General features: G+C 34.3%; 2 protein-coding genes and 1 long non-coding RNA gene across 3 annotated transcripts in view; 2 read left to right on the top strand and 1 right to left on the bottom strand.

Moving 5' to 3' along the window:
- Window positions 1-21,753, bottom strand: part of LOC135849236 (uncharacterized) — a 93,582-nt gene that overhangs the window by 49,093 nt on the left and 22,736 nt on the right. The window lies entirely within an intron of this gene.
- LOC135849225 (lipase 1-like) lies at window positions 12,079-14,551 on the top strand. Its single transcript, XM_065369553.1, has 8 exons — window positions 12,079-12,259; window positions 12,343-12,541; window positions 12,620-12,734; window positions 13,126-13,369; window positions 13,453-13,611; window positions 13,720-13,798; window positions 13,895-14,037; window positions 14,120-14,551. Exons 1-8 carry the CDS (start codon window positions 12,134-12,136, stop codon window positions 14,297-14,299), a joined length of 1,245 nt encoding a protein of 414 aa, XP_065225625.1. The 5' UTR covers window positions 12,079-12,133; the 3' UTR covers window positions 14,300-14,551.
- LOC135849221 (lipase 3-like) lies at window positions 17,034-20,772 on the top strand. The gene is made up of 8 exons (XM_065369545.1): window positions 17,034-17,310; window positions 17,391-17,586; window positions 17,663-17,777; window positions 17,862-18,093; window positions 18,188-18,349; window positions 19,965-20,043; window positions 20,120-20,262; window positions 20,350-20,772. The coding sequence occupies exons 1-8, from the start codon at window positions 17,161-17,163 to the stop codon at window positions 20,575-20,577; spliced, it is 1,305 nt and encodes a 434-aa protein (XP_065225617.1). The 5' UTR covers window positions 17,034-17,160; the 3' UTR covers window positions 20,578-20,772.

The raw sequence follows: 21,753 nt of genomic DNA, 5'->3' as shown, positions 1-21,753 counted from the left end.
TCAAGAACTTTGGAAAAATGTAGTGCAAAATATCCTATTACAAGAGTGGATGTAAAGACTACAACTTTGGCTTTAGGTCTTCGTAGTTACACTGTTGATAATCTCATTAATGGACAGCTACCAAAACGTATAATTTTAGGTTTGGTCAATAATAAGGCAACTAATGGGGATTTTAAGACCAATCCTTTCAATTTTCAACACTTCAATCTCAACTACTTGTGTTTGTATATTGATGGTCATCAAGTTCCTTCTAGAGCATTACAGCCAGACTATAAAAACTCTCTCTATGCTGAAGCCTACAACACATTATTTGGTGGTACTGGTATTCATTATTCCAACCATACTCATACAATTTCTAAAGAAGATTATATTGGTGGGTATGCTCTGTACTGTTATGACCTTACTCAGGATCTGACAGCTCATTTACCAACACACGGTCATTTTGGGTCAATTAACCACGGATTCGTATTTGGAACATTTATTACAACATTTTAAGAGTGGTTGAGTCGATAACTGTCCGGGCCCAAAAAATGGCCTTATCATGCCTTATCGATACTTCTCCTTTTTTGAAAATTCAATTGTGGTACTTCAGGTGTTCAGAGGGCGACTGTTAGGGTGACTTCTGATTAGAAAATGATTCCCTATTTTTAATTGTTTCCATTTTCGAAAAGCTTGGGCTCCGGCGGGCGCCTCAATTTTCAAAAATTTAAACAAACTTCCTAATAGGCCCCCAGTTTATCAAAAAAGTTCTGAAGTTGATTTTTAGAAAGATCACAAATCTTCATTTTTTTCAAGACATCATTTTTATATTTTCAAAATTATCGGTTCCAAATTTTTGGCAAAAAATGGGGCTTTTTGATAGGTATTTCCCTCAGGGCTGATGATGAACACTTGGTGTTTGAAAAGCTTTGCACTAATAAATAGTAAAAACTGAGAAGCAAGAGTTATTTCTTCCTAATCTAACAAACTTCTCGCTAAAAGGTTCTTTTTACCTTTGAGGTATGGGTGAGTTCATAGTTGACTTCCAGGCATTCAAAGACAATTGTAATAATTTCATACTGAAAGAAGTGTCTGTTGTATCAGTACATTCACATATTTTTGCTCACTGTGTTGTGAAATCACCTTTTCATTTAGAAGAGTTATCTCCTAAGAAACAGCGTGAAGTGAACTGGCTGTCTGAAAAGTACCATGGAATATTATGGAAGGATGGTTATACCAGTGTGGATGAAGCCATACACCTTATACAAGACATAACTCAGAATGCTGGTTTAGTTCTCTCAAAAGGGTTGGAGCGGACAAAATTTCTGGAAAAAATAACTAAGAAGCCAACATTGGATTTAGATACTATAGGCTGTCCTACCATACGCCAATTATTCCACTCCAATTCGCACTATATATGCCCTCTTCCAAGACATAGTGTTGAGAGTGTTCAAAATAATGGTTATATTTGCTCAGTGGTAGCAGTTTTAAAGTATAAATCCTGGTATCTGGACTACTCTATCAATCATTCAAAAATTATTCTTCAGATTGAAGATAAAGACCATGAATACGATACAGTTAAAGAGAGACTTGATCTCCCACATTCTCTCCACTCATGAAAATGTTTATGCTGCAGATTGCCTACCTGTTTCAAAAGTAACTCTGCCTTGTTCAGTGGTAGTAAATTTGGATACTAGCAAACAAAAAGGTAGTCATTGGGTATGCATTCATATAGATGCACAAGAAAAAGCAGAGTATTTCGATAGTTATGGTTTTCCTCCAATGCGTCGTGAATTTGTTTCATTCATGCAGAAGAATTCCAAGCTTTGGACATACAATACTCTAGGTCTTCAAGATTACTTTTCTACCGTGTGTGGCAAATATTGTATTATGTACCTGTACTTCAAAACACGACACTATACAATGAAAGATTTCTTAGGGCTATTTTCAAATGACAGAATGAATAATGATTTATTGGTTGATTACTTGTATTCAAAGATTATTCTAGAAAAGAATCAAAAGCGAGTTTTAAAACAAGTTCTACAGAAAACTCCAGAAATTTCCCCTTTGTTGAATAGTCTATTAAAACATCTTGGCGCTAAAAGTAATTGTAGGGTATCTAGGTTGTTTCTCATTGGCTAAAATCTTATACCTGCCACCAACGTCATAGAGGTGGGGATACTAGGTCTTGGGTTAGAGTTATAGTTGCAGATAGTCTCAGGCTCATTACTGTTTAGTTGTGCCTAGTGTTAAGTTGCTTTGGTTGAAAACACGAAGTTTGGTTGTCATCATTCATAGTACAGTGCTGTGTAGTGTGGTGTAGTGCATTATCATAATAGTCATACTATACTACTATACATTTGGCAAAGCTGCAATTATCTTCAATTACTATGGCTTTCTCCCAGAAACCTACTGTAAGTACGTTGTCTTCAACTATCAATTTCATTACCCCAACTCGTAACAATGGTAGTGTCAAACGAAAACGTGCTGCTATGGAATCTGATGATCAGAGTGGAACAGAATCACCAGTAACTAAATCATGGAATCCTCGAAAGAATCTGATTATGACTCAAGTTTATGCAATTAATCGAAGTAATACAAAGCAAGTCCATGTGGGTTTGAATGTAGACAACGGATTTGAACCAACCATTTACTTTACAAAACATTCTCCGCCAAAAAGTTTAGGAATTTACTTGACCAATGAAACATTTGAACAACTCATGTCTGCTGAAAATGTTAAGATTATCAACAGTTATTTTGAGACTATAGATAGAGCCGAAGCCAAAGATTTGAAAACATTGATGATAAACAAGTTTGTAAAGGTTCAGTTTAGACAATTTTATAATGAAAAGTCTATTATTATTGCTGATGCTGTATATAATAAAAATATATATACTGATAACATCATTTTACAACAAAATAGCTGGAAAAATCTTATTAAACTGCATGTTTGTATGCAATCGACTATGAATGATTTGTTTAAGATGGCTAATAATTGCAAGGATGTATATGATGAACTTTTCAATAAGGCATATGATACTTGTCTCGAAAAAGTAAATTTTCAGGATGTAGGTAATTTAGAATATAATATCCGATCTGCATACTCTGATTCTCTTAATGAGTTCCAGACTAGGATTGATCTTTTTGATAAAGCCTATTGTGAAGTCACAACTTTTTGTGGAGAAAAGATTATCAATGAATTAATTTTAAACTTTAAACGTATTGACTTAAATATGATTGATGTATTAAAATTACAAGTTGCTGCTACAAAATCTTTAAACTAAGTTTGTTTTGTGTAGAGTGAAGTATTTTAAGGTATTTTTGTATACTAGTTATAAGATGTAAATAGATTCTTAAATTTCTCAAATATCTATCCAACTATACTTTAGTCTATTTTCTAAGTTGTAAATCATATGTAGAATTTAGAATTTGAAAATAAATTTCTTGAAATCAATTTGGTGTCTTCTCTTTTTTTTCATTTTTATGAACTACCAAAAAAAAAAAAATGATTGAAATGAAATGAAAGATGAACACTGGGTACTATTTATTATAGAAATATTTCAAACACAGGAGTTGATACAGGTAAAAATAATCACAAGAACTCTTGAAAACTTATAAACAAATAGATTTCATAAAAGATGTAACCTAGAATTCATAAACACAAGTAAGGAAACGTAAGTAAGTATAAGTTAATCTATTGAAGAAAGATACAAAAATTACAAAATTAATTACAAATTTTTAAAAAATTTCAAGAAAAAGTACATTTATTCTTCGAGATCCGATTCGCCTGTGTCGTGGTCATCGTTGAAGAAAGGGCGGCCTACCTTTAGCTCAATGACATATCTCTTGATGTATCGTACTTCTTTTTTACGACCCTGTTTGCTTAAACAATTACATGGAATGAGCCCTCTGCGGAATCTATTAATGATAATTTCGCCGTTTCTTCCATTTCTTCGATTTTTATAATTGTCAACAACCAAAGTGTGATCCTTTGATGCCTTAGTTTTGGGATGCATGATTTTGAAAATTCTTTCAATGCAAGACTTTTGCAATCGTTGACTGACGTAGGGTAGCGTTGTGTAGTATTGCTTCCAATATACACTATCCAATATTTTTTCCAAGATATTGTCTGGTAAATCGTTTAAGCCTGTGAATAAGAACAGAATATTATTAGGATTTATACCTACAGAATTTCAAGAAAGAGAATGAACTCAGGTTAGTTACATTTCAATCCACATAACCATAGGGCAAACTACGGAAAGATTCAATTCTCCTCCTTTTTGGGGCAACTTCACCATATTCTTTTGACATTTCTTGTGTTACCACATGAAAAGGCCTCTTCCTTTGGATTTGGTTTTTATATTCAACCTTTATTTTCTGTGGTCGATTAGTGGAGGTTTGTGAGAGGACAAAATTTTTCAGTGCTTCATAATTCAGGCTCTGAAGGGTATTATAATTCAGGGTGAAACCCCGAATCTTCACCACATGTTTGAGCTCACCTTTCCCTGTTTTTATGCAATAGGCATAATTCTTTGGACCTCCTGAAAGTATAATGAAAAATTCATCATTGATAACTGTTAATTATTAATTGATAGATAGAATCTATTCATGATCAATAAATTCATCATACCAGAAATGAATTCTGTTATATAGGCTCCTTCACCCTCTTTTTCCAGTTCATTTCCCATCTGGCCTAAGTAAGGTCCTGTCTCTATTTGCTCATCTCCTGGTCTTTCAATATAGATAATTGAATCTGTATCACAGTAGAGTACTCTATCTTGTAATTTTTCCAAATAACTATATAGGACCAGCCTGGCTTCGGCAGTTACATGAGCACTGAGTACTGGATTGATAAAGGGTGTATCAATGGCTGTTTCTTCAAGGTATTCCCAGTGGACATAAACTAAATCATCAGTAACAAAAGTTGTATCTGTTATGTCTATTGCTGGGTTTGAAAAGTATTCGAAGAATTCGGGTCCATCCTTTATGACTTTCACCTGCCTTTGATTGTTCCTCTGCCCAAATTTTCCCCAGAGACTGAAAAATAAACAAAAACCATATCAATGTTGATATGATGTACCTACTTTTGAGAAATTTATGAGTTATATCAAAGGATAGGTAGCCAGCATCTTACCTATTTAGACAGAGTTTGCTCAGAGATCTTAGGCCTGGATTAGGTTCAATTTTCTCCAGATCTAGGGTTACGCCTTCTCGAAGTTTCATTTCTTCAATAAATTTTCTTTTGTCGTCATCTGACTGGACATGAGGTGGAAACCCTGAGGCTTCTTGTTTTATCTTCAAGAACGTATTTATATAGTTTGCAAATAAGCCGCCTGAATTGGTTTGAATGTTATATTTTGTGGATTTATAAGCCCAAACTTCATAGATCTCTTTGATTTGGTATCCTTTTTCTACAGCTTTATTTAGTTCAATACATGTATAGGTACCCATAATTTCTCTTTCATTATCGGAATGGTTACATGCAAGTTTATTTTCTTCAGAGGCACATGTTCTACAAAGTGCAAATACCAATTTATTGTTCACTTTAACTGGTAAAACTGGTAGATATAGCTGTTTTGGTGGAAGAAGCCTAACTTTTGCAATTCCTGTAATATTATTCAAATTTGGGGGAATATCATTGCCAAGCAAAATTTTTGGATGTCCTATAGGATAACATCCATACTTGTTAACGTAAGGATAGAGAGAATTCACATCTAGATAGCGAATTTTTTCGTTTTTTCTGGGTCCACTCTATAGTACCTGTATCAGAAGAAAAAAAAAGAAAAATTTGCATTAGAGAACCTCTCTGATAGTTTTTCCCCTACAAAAACCTATAACTTATCACCTTTATACATACCAATAAAAGTTTTCTGTCCTGCCACCGAAGAATGGTTCACGGTTGGAGTATATCGGGGTTGGAATTTGGACATTTGTCATATAATGCTTCAGAGTAGGATTACTTCTGCATTCATTATAGATCTCACATTCCCATTTAGTGATAACATAAGGGGCTTCAGGCAGAGAAAGAAGATGTTCTAATTTTTTCAGTGTATTCTTATATCGCATGTCCATATTGACATATTCTTTACTATCTTTCGATTTAACAGCTGTTGTTCGATTGGCAAAACATTTTGGACATCCGTGATAATAGCATCCATTAATTTCGATAATCAATGGTCTTACACTTGGCATATCTTCAGGAACTGGACCTAATTTTTCCATAGGAAATGACGGATGGTAGCCATCAACCTTATATTTGCCAATTTGCTTTTCCCATCCACGGTAAGCAGATTCTAATTGAACACCATGCATATCTTCAAAGTACTTCAAATATCGAACTGCCAACATTGATTGATTGTCCCTCATTCGATATGATGGAAAGGTCATCAAAGGGATGGTATTTGGCGGTATGAAATTTGTTCTGTAAGCAGTCATGCAGGCACTGGCTATTGTTGATGTTGCTGCTAGAGGGTCTATCCCCATTAAATCGTAGAATAGTTTTTGAAACTTTATACAAGATTTTCTTAGTACATTTACATCTGCAATGCAGTACTTTCGGATCTCTTCTTGAAAATTGAATGTCACATTCTTGGATTTTTGATCATTGTACCATTCTTCGAATTTTTTCCTTTCTTTAAGACCCATTTCATCCATACCGTAATATTTTGCTTCAGGGATAGAGCCACAGTAGTTTTGATTCGGTAAAGTGTTGAAATAATGGGGGAAATACCCCTTCTCTGCATCTTCAATGCCAAACATATCAGGTAGAGCAGCCAGTCTGGTATGGAAAAAGTTTAGGCTATCTTTGAATTCAATTTGTTTATGTTTCATCATTATCAGTTTTGAACCATTCATAGTTAAGGTAGGTACCCAATTTAGTTTTCGAACCATGAATTCTATTAGGAAAATATAATCATAGCCACCTCCATTGTGAGCATACACATATGTTTTTTTGAATTTGGGTGTTTTATTACGAATAATATCGAAAAATTCTTCTAGCAATTCATCTCCTTCTTTGTTTTCAATCACATACTGACGCTGCCCACAATGGCTACAATCTATCATTATGTCATCATTTTCATTGTTAATACAGCGCATACAATTCATCTGTAGCACAGCAAAATTTGGTATGTGACGGCGAGCTGTATACTTAGGGGTGACAATCCATGGCTCTTCTTCTACCCTTGCTTCAAAATCAAAGAAAACATATAAATCATCGCTTCTTTTGTTCATTTTCTTCATAGGCTTGATAAAACATACGTGATCATAAGGCACCAATTTATCGCAGTTTTCACAGACATGAGAGTCACATTTGTGTTGCTGGTTTTTTTGCCTTCTAACAGAATATAACTTTTCACAGCTCTTACAAAATTTCAAGCCTTCACATACACTTTTGTTCTTCTCAAAATGGCCTGGAACCTTATGTTTATCATAGCATATTTGATCAAGAAATTTCCGATTGCAATCTTTGCACGTTTTAATTTGGTCCACTGATTTGAACTTACATTTCGGCTCTTTCAAGCATTGGCTGCAAGCATTTATACAATTTGGGTGTTCACCCTTATGGTGATAGCCTTTACCACATGCGTAGCAAAAGAAGTCAAACCCAAAAGCCCCTTTCAAAGTGGTTATCACATTATAATGTTCATTTAAGTAGTACAAGTTTATATACTTCTGGGCTGTGGTCTTTCCTCTGAAATAAAGTATTCTGCCATTCACATCGTCACCATGAAAAACAGTTATCTTGTAGTCTTTTAAATAATTCTGAAAACGGGTGAGGGCTTCAATACCGCCTCCAATTTCATCAATATTCACCCCTGCTTCTCTGCATAGTTTCTGAGCCTGCAGTAACTGATAGTCTCGATTCTTTTGGATTATTAATTCATAATGGTTTTTTGCATTCTGGTTATCTTCTTTATGAACCAGAGCTATACCAACTACAAGGGCTCTAGGCAAACATAAGTTGTTATGGGGGTTTTCAATTGTAATTATAGATGTTTTTTTCCGGCAAATTTCTTCATAGCTCATTAAGTCAAATTTTCGTCTTCTCCCGTTCCCATCAGGCATTCGTACTTTGGTTATTTTGATCTTAAAGGGTTCATCCGTTAAAAAATTTTTATTACTCTGAATAATTCGTGAAAATTCATTCATTATTACATCACTGGAAAATTGGTCAGGTGTCCTATATGAAATAAATATGGGTTTTTCTGCCGATTCATTGCCCATAACCAGACCAACTCTATCACGGGGATTCATATCGTTGATAACAAATTCATTTATCAACTTATTCAGGGCTTTTTTTAGGTATTCTTCCGGATTTTCTTTTTTCAAGTTTTCTTTTAATTTGGCTGTCATTGTGAGTGCTTCAGTAGAAAATTTTTTAATAACTTTTGATGATATGCCTAGTACATCATAAAATTCCTCCTCTGTTTCATCTGTTTCATCTGTGGGTATAAAAGAAAGAAAAAAAAATGTGTGTTAAGGAATTGTCTTTTTTAAGAAAAAAAAATTAGGGTGTATTGTGCATCAATTTTTCCCTGTACCATTCCCCCCAGCTCTCAAGTGAAGTTGCCTCAAAATAGTTGGAGCACATATCTTCGATAAAATCTTCCCAAAATAACACTGGTAGGTTTAGTTGTTTGTGGATGGCTTGGCTCAATTTCCATTTGTCAAAATATGGTTCTAGCAGAAAAAATTGCAAGTCCTCTGCCCTTCCCTCTTTTTGATAATCTCTAATTAAATCTGTTTCAGTGTAAAATTGTGGAAGAGAAAATACGTGAACAACATCATCTTGTGTATAATCTTGCCAATTTTTTGATTCGATGTACTTTGCTTTTTTAAGAACTTCTATTACATTGATTGTTTCCTTGTTAAAATGCAGGCAGCTGATCAGGAATTGTTTAAATTTTTCTTTTAGGTGTGCTCGAATAAAGTTTTTAATTTCGTCATATTTTTCCAAAAATTTTTCATTCCAAATTTTTTCAAATTTTTCAACAATAATTTCACATAGATAATCGCTTGCTTGTGCCAACATCACAATAGAAGCCCCAGGGAGATGACTAACAATTTCGAAAATTAATTCAGGGGGTAAATCAAGAAGCTCTGTTTAAAAAAAAAAAGAGAAAGAAATTAGATTTTTTACAACAGCAAAAAGGGGAAAGGGGCAGGGAAATCTTAGATTAAAAAGCATTTAATTAGGCAAGCATAAAGCCACACATGCATTCAATCACTTGTTTGTTTTTTTTTTATACTTTAAAAAAAAATTGCCAAATCTCTTTTTCAGAACAGATATTTTTTACTCAATTTTAAAAAATGTGAGAAAAATTATTTTGAATTGGTGATATTTTTAAATTTGAATTATTCTGTGTAGAGTTAGAAATGAATGACCTCAGAGTGTGTTTGCAAAAAAAATTTCTAAAAAAAAAAATATATACCTATTTTGCTTTGTTTTTTTTCTCAAATGAAAGAAATTAATAATTTTTTTACACCACCTCCCTGCCTAATTTTACTTTGAGCAAAATGATCTTCGAACTCGTATGTAGGTATTTACTTTGCATAGCTTCAAGCATAAATTTTTTTTAAAAAAAGACAAAAACTTACCAACTGGCTGCATACGATTAGATGGTCCTGGTAAACCAACAGGCTGTATAGGATTGGATGGCCCTGGAGCACCAACAGGAGATAAAATTTCATGCACTTCGTCTGCTTGGAGTACAGGTAAAGGGCTGTGAGAAATTTGCTCCAATACCTTGGACATTTCTTCTTCATTAACTGGATTGTCCAACTCGCCAAAAATTTTCGAACTTTCCATTTTTGAAAAGCGAAATATTTACCACAAAAAAAATTGAAACAGTTCGCGAATAATTTACGTTTGACGATTCACTTCACTTTATTCCACAGTACACAGTACACAGTACACAATTTTGAAAAATATGTTCATTCAAAAGATTTGAAAAATAAACACACAGATACACAGTACAGAAAAAGTATAGAATCACACAGCACTAGCAGAATAAACTCTTTGAAAAAATCACGAATGCACAAATGAACAACTGAAACCTCCACTGACCAACTACTTTCTTATATGGATTCTAAAATCTCACCCTTACATTCTAGCTCTTTCTCCATATACCCTCCCTTGGAAACAGAAAACCTGTTCTCAAAGTATACCTGCTTTCTACTTTCTTCCATTTCCAGATCTTTCCAAGACAGAATTTCTTTGTACTTCTACATCACACATTTCTAGAAGAACAAGAAAGATTAATGACTTTTTTTCTAATGTATAAAGTGGCGACACATGTCTGTAGCTATTGTTGACCAAAGGCTTGTCTTTTAAGGAATTCTTATTCAGTCTAGAAACATCTGAATATTGTAGGCATTTAAGATATTGATGCTTGGGTGGAAGGATATGGAAAAGAATAGAAAAAGTCTAGTACTAATTTACTATATCCATAATGCCTGTACATACCTACGATTAAAATCACTGATAATTATTTCAATTGAAGAAATCAATCAATCAGTCCATCTATATGAAGGGGGGGGGGCAGAGGGGGGTTGATATTTCCATTTGTTCCCATATAATCGTAATTGGCAAAATCGATTATGAATATTTTAATTAAAGAAATCAATTGTGATAATTATTCTGAATCAATGAAATATTTAATTAATTGATCGATCATATTGATATGTACCAGTGTTTTAATTTAATTAATTAATTAATTCGTCAATCAATATTAATTTAATATCCTCCCTCACCCCCGCCACCTAAGCCAGCATTCCACCACGTGTGCGCGAACCAGTTTCCCTCCTCACCCCGCCTACAGCATTACCCACCCTGTACTGTACTCGCGAGCCAACGTTGCGTGTGTTGCGGGTTGCATATCTTGCACCTGATCGTAGAGTACCTCCTTAACTACTTATAGCCAGACTTACAAACTTTCTATCTAGATTTGGAGGAGAATAGGAGCTCCTAAAATTTGTAAAATTAGAAAAATTCTCATATGTAGTGAAATATGAGCTTGGATGTTAGATAAAAGTTCAGAAAAATCAGAAATTCATCACTTTTTTTTTGGTTGGAAATTTGGAATAATTTCATATAATCCAATTAGATCAACAAAAATTTCCGCAGCAAGAAAATTTTTTGTTTCCGAAAAACATTCAATTGAGGAGTTCATTGTAAAAATAGCTCTTGTCACATTACCTCTTAGAACCTGTGCAACTCCCAAGCTCTCCCTTGAGTGTACCCAGTATCATGAATGTAAACTCTCTAACGCAATTCCTCTCCTGGCTACTCCGGGTAGACCAACTTGACGGGTCATTTCATCATCACAACATGATCTCCTCAGTTGGCTATAGGTGCAATGTAAGTGCAATGGAGTGCATAATATGGTCTGAGTAGCGATGTGACAAGGACTATTTTTGCAATGAACTCCTCAATTGTAATGATGAGTACAGGGCAAAAAAATATGAAATGTTTGGAATTTGCTTTTAAAATTTCATTTTGAAAATTTAAAAGAAATATTTTGTACTACGGTATCTAATGGAATTTTTAAGCGAAAATCACTACTTTTTCACTATTTTTTCACCACCGTTTAGAAAACATTTCCGGACAATTTTACCTTCCCCTAATACGTACCTACGTATTTTCTCAACTTTTTTTTGCGTTATTCAGAGAACGTCACCTGTTGAACACTGCTGTGACATTTTTCAATTTCAAAGAAATCACATAATATTTATACTTTGTTCAAAAATAAACTACATATTAGATTATTTTTTGATGTGAGAAGTTCATTTTTTTCAGCTCCGACATTTTTTCAAATTGATTGGAACAATAATTTCTTAGAAATTTAAATTCTAGAATAAAAAAGAAAAATGGTCATGAGATTTCTGAAAGTTATCAAAAACCTCATTTCCAAGTACTCGCAATCTTTCTCCACTACTTTCACAACCAATTTCCAAATAAATCACAACTTTATCAGCACGTTCACTATCTGTTAGATGACCTAGAGCATTGAAATCACACACCAACAGTTTTGCTATCAACTTCAAAATGCATTACGTAATGGATTTTTTACAGCGTTTTCTTTCGAAAATAAATTCTGCACGTGACTGTTGGTAAATTGTTATATTTCGAAAAAAATTATTTCTTCAAAAAATGAACTCCCTCGATGTTTTATTAAATTTAATTTTGTGGATTTACACGCATAGTCCGCCTTATGTGGTCAATGATTATATCAATGGATTACAAATGACCTCGAACCCGGATAGCTACCTGACTCCAGTGAGTATTTCCTCACTTCAATCCTAAGTAATCATAGCTTTCGCAACAACAAACATGGTACATACTTTCAACTTCAAATACAGCCTCAAATAATCGCAAGAAATGGATATCCAATAGAAACACACATAGTTCCAACACAGGATGGATATTTGCTGCAACTACACAGAATTCCTCATGGAAAATCTGATAATGCAAATAGAAATAGGTATCCTATTTTATTGATTCACGGTGGTCCAGATTCATCAGCTGCATGGATAGAAAACGGACCAGAAAAATCTCTAGGTAAGAGAGTCGATGTTGGTTACTCAACAAAAATTTTAAAAAAAAGGTCTAAAACCTGATTGTATGTATTTTTGAAAGCATATTTATTGGCTGACAACGGTTTCGATGTATGGATGATGAACATGCGTGGAAATACATTTTCCACAGCTCATATCACGTTTACACCTAAAGAAAGAGAATTTTGGAATTTCAGGTAGTACACACTTCTCAGCACATATTTTTTACTCTGAATTAAAAAGACATATCGAAAAACAGGGTGTTCCGTAACAGGTGCCTAATCATTTTGACTGACGACAAAGCAACCAAAACTACTCAAGGGTGAACTGGTTTGCCGAGTCAAGAAATTCAAGGGGCAAATATACCTATTACTGAGTGTTTGTGGAAGGAATTAGTCCATCTTCAAAATTTATGGGGGCTTTTATCCATAAAAATTTCTGAAATGCTCTAGTGCCCTCAATTTTGGATGCATGTAGAATAAAACCGTAACTTCATAATGTCAAACATTGGACTTTTCTAAGTTCTTGCTCTTGGATTTTCATCTTCAGCAGCCTAATAACAATTTTACGTTTTTCAAATAACTACAGCTATCACGAAATAGGTATTTATGATATACCTGCTTCCATCGATTACGTGCTCAACAAAACAAATCACGAGCAGCTTTTCTGCATAGGATATTCGATTGGAAATTCCGTGTTTTACATAATGCTATCGGAGTTACCACAGTATAATGATAAAATCGTGGCACAAATTAGTCTAGCTCCATTTCTGACTTTGGTGCATGAACGCCAAGTTCTGGGGTTTTTAGCAAATATTTTGAAAAGCGCGTTGGTAATGAACATTTTGAGAAAATTGAAAGAAAATAAATGGAAACAATTTCAACAGAATTTTTACGTTTTATTTTATTACCAAAGGAACAATTATACTGGAATACACCAGGTGGAATTGCGCAACACGACTTAGAAACAAAACTTGAGCTACGTATTTTAAATTCCATTTACATTTTTGGATACAGCTTGAATGATATATTGATTAATTTAATTTATGGTATGCCGCTTCATCATCTGAATAAAGTAAGAGAGTTATGAGTTCGTATGAACAATACTTCCTTAGCAAATGAAGATCTCAAATAAATAAATATGTACATAACTTCAAAACTGTACTGTGATTGGCATTTATAGGATACAGCGCCTATTTTGCTCAACAACTGGCCGGCTGGAACATCAGTAAAGGCGGCTCTTCATTTCCATCAAATGCTTGGTAACTTTTAAGAAATAATTTTTTGCAACGAAATAAAGTGAATGAAAAAAAGATACACGAGGGAAAAATAATTCAACGAGTCTTCAAACGTTCCAGATTCATTTGCTAACTTTGACTATGGTTCAGAAGAAAATCTGAAAATGTATGGGACATCACGACCATCTGAGTACAATATTAGTAATATAAAGGTACCAATTCGCGTATACTATGCAGTTTCTGATACTATCGCTGGGCCAGAAGTAAGTCAGTTGTACATTGGTAGGTAGAGCTGTACCGCCGATGCCAAGTAACATTTTTATCACAAATGAAAATCTTTTGAAGGAAGCAATACCGTTGTACGAAAAATTACCGGTGAAGGCTGGGATAGTAGAAATAACAGATCCTATGTTCTATCATATGGATTACATGAGCAATGCAAATATCAATCAATTACTGAATGATGATGTGTTGAACGTAATACCGTACATGATTTTCAACACTTCCAATCAGGCATCACAATGAGGAAAATCATCACATAATTCAAATAAGTAGAGGCCATAAGCGGTTGAAGTTTTCAAAGCTTCATTTAGTAGGTATCCTTCCTAACAGTAGTTGAAAAAAATAACAATTTTTGTAAAAAAAAAGTGTTGCTTTTTTTTTTAGAAAATATCGTAGTAATGAATCTGTAATACTTACTCGCCTAGTTCTAAAATTTAAAATGCTATACCTATCTCAAATGAAATATAGGAACTGACCGATAAAGTTGAATTTTATATTTATAGCTCGAAAATTCCAAAAACAAAAGCCTCCAAAAAATGAAGCTTACTCCAGCAGGGGAAAGGAAATTAAATGCCTATAATTTTTTGTAGAAACTTTTAGTCGAACCTCGAAAAAATTGGGGGAAAGCTGAATTTCACATTATTTGTTCAGATTGGTCTCTAAAGCAACCCGTCAAAAGTTGCACCCCGCAACTTACCGGCTACCCCCGCAAGAGGTCATTAACCTTTGCCGATACAAGTTTTCCCGCTGTATCGCCAAAATGAAGGGTCCAAGAGGAAAAATGTTCGAACAAAAATTGTTCTACGCTAAATTTCTTATCAGCATGACCAGTATAGCATTTCCCAAAATGGCGATTTCACCCTTACTGAGGAGGGGGTAAAGTTGTCAATTTTATGAAAATTGTTTTAAAAAATGAAAATCGACAATTTAAAACGACAACTCGATTCACGGTAGACTCGAAAATATTATGATCAAAGTTGCACACCGCAACTTGTCTGCAACCCCCGCAAGAGGTCATTAACCTTTGTCAATCTACGTTTTTCGGTTATATCGCCGAAATGAAGGGTCGGAGGGAAAAAAAGATTAAAATAAAATTATTCTACGTCAAATTTCCTATAAGCATGACCAGTCAGTTGAAATATTTTTTTCGATTTTTGTTGAATTTTTGAAAATCAAATTTAGGCCAAAAATGAGGAAAAAATCAAAATTTTACCAAATTGAGGTATAATGCTGAAATTTGGGACATACCCTATTTTTGAACAGCCAAATCGATTGGAAACGATTTCAAACCGTTTTGAGCAAGCACATTTTTGAAACTATTTCAATGCGCTGGAGAGTCGACAGAAAATGGATTTCAGTCGTCTTGGAGCCTTCATTAAGTTTTTGGAAATTGCTGGAGCCTCCAGTAAATTTTTGAAACTTGCAATTTCTACAACATTTCATCAAATGGAGTTTGAAAACCGAAAGTTAATTTGGATAAATTTTGTGGCATTTTTGGAAAAACAGAAGTTTCTAAAAATCTGCTGAGACTCCAAAACGGACTAAAACTGCCTGTGATCCACCTCAGAATAATGTCAAAAATGAGGTGTGTCTCTGTTTGGTAAAATTTTATGGAAATTTCGAGCATTGAAAAATCTGCTGGAGGCTTCGGTAATTTCCAAAAAGTTGCTGGAGGCTCCAAAACGACTTGAAATCTACTTAAAGTCAACTCCCTATAGCGCATTGAAATTAGTTTACAGAATTAATTTTAGCTTTCCCACTGCTTTTGATGAAATTTCAAGTTTGAAAAATCTTAAATCTAATGGAGGCACCAAAAATTTTCAAAGAGTCGCAGGTAGCCACAAAATGACTCAAACCCACTAGATGGCGACTTGATAGCGTGTTTAAATTGAATTGCAGCATAAATTTCCGCTTTCCAACTGTATTTGATGAAATTTTGATGGGAATTTCTAGTTTCAAAAATGTGCTTGCTCAAAACGGTTTGAAATCGTTTCCAATCGATTTGGCAGGTCAAAAATAGGGCATGTTCCAAATTTCAGCTTTATACCTCAATTTGGTAAAATTTTGATTTTTCCCCCATTTTTGGCCTAAATTTGATTTTCAAAAATTCACCAAGAATCGAAAAAAAATATTTCAACTGAGCTCGTCTTACTTATAGGAAATTTTACATAGACTAATTTTAGTTCAATCACTTTTTTCCCTCCGACCCTTCATTTTGGCGATACAGTGGGAAAACCTGTATCGACAAAGGTTAATGACCTCTTGCGGAGGTAGCCGGCAAGTTGCGGGGTTCAACTTTTGAAAGGTTGCTTTAGAGACCAATCTGAAAAAATAATGTGAAATTCAGCTTTCCCCCAATTTTTTCAAGGTTCAACTAAAAATTTTGCTAAAATGACTGGACTTGTTTTCCTAAAAAAAAAAAATCAATTTTTCAAAGAGGAAAAAATCAATCGAAGGAAAAAATTAGTTTTTCATACGGTGAAAATCCAAAAAAGAAACCAAGAGGATGACCCTATGAAAAAAAAATGAAGAAAAACGAATGGTGAATCATAATTCATAAAATTTCGAGGGTCTGTTCGTAAGATATTTCAAGTGAAAGTTTGAAAGGTTCGACTTGAGTCTTGGATCGATTGTTCGTGATGAAAAATTTATTTTCTGTTTTTTGCTTCAATTTCGTTGTCAGAAAACTCGACTTTCGACTTTTAAGAAAAATTAAGGACCTTTCACAGAAAAAAAAAATAGAAGAGAAACCATAATTTTGGGACAATTTGAACGGAAGTGTGCTGAACTTACAAACAATTTTGTTGTCACTATCATGTTCTTCGCAATGAGATATTATGGGAGAAAATTTGGCTCATCAGTATTACGAGAACCCTCATTGTCAATGTGTGAATGTGAAAAGAAAGTAACTAGCAAATACAAAAAAATAAGGTAGATATCCAACGGAGATAGATTATCAAGTACTTGAGGTAAAACGTCAAACATACACTCAACACATAAAAAATATACTTACATAGTACCATGGTTTCTTAGATAAGAATAAACAGAAAAATTTCGAAATTACTGCAAACTCGAATCTAGTTTCAACGCACGTGAAATACAGAATGCAAGTTTTTCGAAATAAAAACATTCGCTTTAAAATGTCTTTTCAATATTCGGTTTTCATCTTCATTTTGAAAATTTTTCTACTCAGTGCAATCAACTTGAATATCAGATTTGTCGATGGCTTACCGAATCCGGATTTCTATGCTCCGGTAAATTATTTTCAATAGGAAGCGCATTTCCGGTTGAAATAATTAAGATATGGAATGGACTGCAATTACAATCATTTTAGGTAGAAATGATGAAAAGAAACGGATACGCGGTAGAAACTTATCACGTTAGAACTCCCGATGGATATATTCTTGAATTACACAGAATTCCGTATGGTAAAACAAATAAAGATGGCAGTCATTTCCCTATACTTTGCGTTCATGGATATCTCTCTTCTTCGTTTGCATGGATCGCAAATGGACCGGAAAGAGCTCTAGGTAAATCAGCAATGTTATGAGTATTAATACAGATTTCACTCAAGAATATTAATACATCGGTAGTTTTCTGAAATAGCTTACTTATTGGCAGATCAAGGATATGACGTTTGGATGATCAATTTACGTGGTAATAGATATTCTCGGCAACATGTCTACTACACGCCGAAGGATCCAAAATTTTGGGACTTCAGGTAAAACCCACGATCACGAATGCCTCTTTCAATTCTATTGAATGATTGAATTCTCAACAAACTACATACATATGTACTTTACAGTTTCGATGAAATGGGTTCCATTGATTTGCCAACGACAATCGATTTTATTTTAGAAACAACGAATCATACACAATTACTCTGCATGAGTGATTCAGCTGGAAACTCGATATTTTACGTAATGCTGTCAGTTTTGCCACAATACAACGACAAAATAGTTGCCCACGTTTGCCTGGCATTAATTTATCACCCAAAAACGATACCAGATTCAGAATTACTGATGATTTCTAACAAGGTAATTTCTAACCTTTGAAAAATCTGGAACTTTTTTTTTTGCGTTCAACAGTCGGGTTCTTATTGACGTTTTTAATAATTATGTATTTGATCAGAACAGCGCAACCAGTGGTGTACTCGGTCCTATTATGGAACATGATGAGATTATGAAACTTGGAATACAATTTATTTCAAAGCCGTTAAAATTGGATGGCTACACAGCGTACGATCATCTTTTATATGTCACTTATGGTTTAAGACCAGATCACATCAATAGGGTAAGAAATGGTACCTCTACCTACATGTTTTAAAAAATGTATTTTATTTCATAATTCGCCATCTCCTGTCATGGAATTGAACTACGCCTTACGCCTTCCAAAAATAATACAAGCAACTCATCTTGAATTCTCGTACAAATATACCTAATTACCTACGTATTACCTACGTCAATCTTTCAACATTCATCTCATGGACTTCGATCCATAATCATTTTTCTCTCCTACCCTACGGGGGTTAATTCTAGTATTTCTCAGTAAGAAGATAAGTCAAAGCCAAAAGGAAAACCAAAATTATATTCTTTGTTCATTCTTTTGACTCATAAGAAATCACATTGAGATGAGACACCCTGCGTTACCTTAATGCCAAATCCGAGTATGTCCATACAAAAAAAGGGGTGCCATTTATCGGCACGACGAGAAAAAGGGATTTTGCATGACAGATGTGAACGCCTGAAAACCAGGTATTGAACGACAGAAAGTGTTGTCATCCATTGCACGACAGAAAAATTAAAAGTGCACGCCGGCGTATGCCCGACGAATTAAATAAAATACACAGACTGATTTGCTAAAGAAACGACAAAATTGAGATCAAAACGACAAATTATGAAATTTAATGAAAGTTGGTGATACTCACAATATATTAAAATAAAGACAAATTACTTGTGAGTTAAAATTAGGAAATTTAAAAATAATGTGAAATGTAATGTTCTATTAAGTAGGTAAATTAAACAAGAAGTGCCTTTTTAGCTTTGCTCGACTTCCCTCTCTTCCTCTTCTGCCCAAGAGGCACATTTTTCGCTTCAATCGGCACTGTCACTTTCTGAAGTTTTACTTCCATTCCTAATGTGTGCTTACATATCACATTTTTAGCGAAAAATGGGCAAGTAAATATTTGAAGAAATGAGCGGGTTTTTTTGGCAAGATGTCGCTTGATGTGTGAAACACGATCTCGGATCACCCAACTCAGAAACAATCTCAATTTACCTTTTTTAACCCCTCCAGAACGATTTGAAATTTCTGAAGGAATGAATGAAATGGAAATGATAAGATAGGTATGAGATAAATTGAAATGAACATTTGTCGGGCATTCCCTTTTTCGTGACGTGAATTTTTCATGTTTGTTGACCAAGGTCTGTCGTTCAATGTTGTCGTTCTAACAACCAAAACAGTCGTTAAGTCGCCTGTCGTTCAAAAACCATTATGTTGTCGTGGGGTTGTCCTGTCGTGCAATTCATTTATTCTGTCGTTCAATTAAAGTTTTCCCCAAAAAAAGTACGATTTTACGCATCACTGATAAGGTTCGGATATGCTCGGAAGGGTTCTTTGAGTTCTGATTGAACATTGGTCAGCTTCGTGCATCTTCGGTGGTGCATTTCAACTGTACTCAGATGCAAATTTTTCAATTCAGGGCTTCCCAGAGTCTTATCAGTGACGCAAAACGACGATTCTTTTTTGGATGGACATACTCGGATTTTGCATTAAGGTAACGCCCTGTAAATCTACTAACTGTTCTTTCCAATAACCCATCCCCTTTACTTTTATGAACTTATATTTTTACCTATTGATGGGAAATTCGATATCTCTTCCCATAAAACACCTACTACAACATTTTCAGGAAATAATGCCAAGCGTGTATGCCAATTTTCCTGCGGGTTCCTCGATCAAAGTATCGAATCACGTGAGCCAAATTCAAAGTAAGGGCCACAATCACTCGGAAATAATAATTTTACAAAACAATTTGAAAAACAATATTCTTGTTTGAACTGCCAGTATCCTTCAGTCATTACGATTACGGTCCAGTAAAAAATTTGCAAATTTATGGCACACAATTGCCTCCTGAATACAATATCAGTAATATACGTATACCAGTGCGCATTTACTACGCAAAAGCGGATTTTGTATCTACTCCAGAAGCAAGTACCATACACTCTCTGCTGTAATATAATTGCTACAGACAGATAAAATGCGATTAACACGAACAACTTTTGCATTTTTTTCAGCACGTTCGAATTTTTTATGATAAACTACCAATGAGAGCTGGACTATTGGAAATAGCTGATCCAAACTTTAGCCATATGGACTTCATATATAATGCGAATAACAACGAATTATTCCACTATGACCTCATACAATTTGTGAACGATGTCGTCAGTTACACTTTAAGCCACGAAGCAAATCCGAATATCCGATACGGAGATGCAAATGTTCGGACAGCAAGCGATTTATGAAACCGAGATTTCTTCTAAGAAAGTGTACACGAATGTTTATTGTTTGGTTTATCAATTTTTACCAGGGGTTCTTAAAGAAAGTATAGGCAAAATTTAAGCATCTTGAAAATATTACAGACTACAAATTTAGAGAGGACTGATTGTTTGAAAAGACATTCTTCAATCAAATAAATTTTCTTATTCTTCACCATTGCATGTTTTTGAACTCATTTTAATTAAAGTACGTTCCGATTCTCACCCCTCCTTGATTGAGTCATGGCCTTGCCGTCCATTAACAGTAAGATCTTAGGTAAATTGACTCAGTTTTCATGGGCTCAAGTTGGTAGTTGGATTTCAACTGATACCTACGGTGGGAAATTTTTTCTACATTTTTTAGCAGAAAACTGAAAAAAAAAGTCTTTGAAAATTCCAAAATCGTACACAGATTTTTTTCATGAAACTTCACGCAATTAGCAGATACCTAACAAGAGAGATATCAAAACCTGGACTGACAGAAAGCGCTTCAATCTGACGAAGAGAAATCGAGCGAGCATACAAAAATGCACACCACTAGACCAATTTTTAGAAACAAAATTTCATTTTACAATTTTTGAGATCGAAAATTTCAAGTTGGAAGCTACGCAAATTTTACTCAGTGTGAAGCCTTCAGCAGATTTTTGGATTTTTCAAATCTGAAAAAACCTAATGAAAAGGTCCAAAATAATCTAAAATATCTCCATACTCAAATTTAAAAGTCCTTTAAATCACATCAGGAAAATAACTATACCTGAACAGATGTGATTATGATTAGATCTGATCAGACCTGCACTTTCAAAACGGATAAAATCGTACCTTCTTAGAGGAAATTCCTTACATTAGATATGATAAAATCTCTTCGATTAAATCTAATCAGACTTAAGATCGAAGCGAACATGTTTCCGCGGATATTCTCTGGAACTGGATCCTTTGATCTGAATCACTGTCCAATATTCATTTTCCCTTTAAAAAATGGTAGCGGTTGTAAGATTGAGAAAAACTGAATTTCTAAACCGATTATAGCGATTCGAAATCAGCAATGGGGGGGGGGGGTGGTTAACCACACCACAACCTTTGCATGTTTGCGTTATTTTGAAACCGAATTCAAAAGTAGACCATACACCTAATATTCTTTAATCTGAATAAACTAAGTAGTATCTT

Source organism: Planococcus citri, chromosome 5, assembly GCF_950023065.1.
Source record: "Planococcus citri chromosome 5, ihPlaCitr1.1, whole genome shotgun sequence".
Classification (NCBI taxonomy): Eukaryota; Metazoa; Arthropoda; class Insecta; order Hemiptera; family Pseudococcidae; genus Planococcus; species Planococcus citri.
This window is presented reverse-complemented; position numbering and strand designations above follow the sequence as displayed.

Bases quoted from the DNA above. Each gene is read 5' to 3' on its own strand.
- LOC135849225 (XM_065369553.1), top strand. From the start codon at position 12,134: ATGAACTCCCTCGATGTTTTATTAAATTTAATTTTGTGGATTTACACG. The intron at 12,260-12,342 runs GTGAGTATTTCC...CTTCAAATACAG, and splicing joins CGGATAGCTACCTGACTCCA to CCTCAAATAATCGCAAGAAA. The intron at 12,542-12,619 runs GTAAGAGAGTCG...TATTTTTGAAAG, and splicing joins CGGACCAGAAAAATCTCTAG to CATATTTATTGGCTGACAAC.
- LOC135849221 (XM_065369545.1), top strand. From the start codon at position 17,161: ATGCAAGTTTTTCGAAATAAAAACATTCGCTTTAAAATGTCTTTTCAA. The intron at 18,094-18,187 runs GTAATTTCTAAC...GTATTTGATCAG, and splicing joins TACTGATGATTTCTAACAAG to AACAGCGCAACCAGTGGTGT. The intron at 18,350-19,964 runs GTAAGAAATGGT...CAACATTTTCAG, and splicing joins GACCAGATCACATCAATAGG to GAAATAATGCCAAGCGTGTA.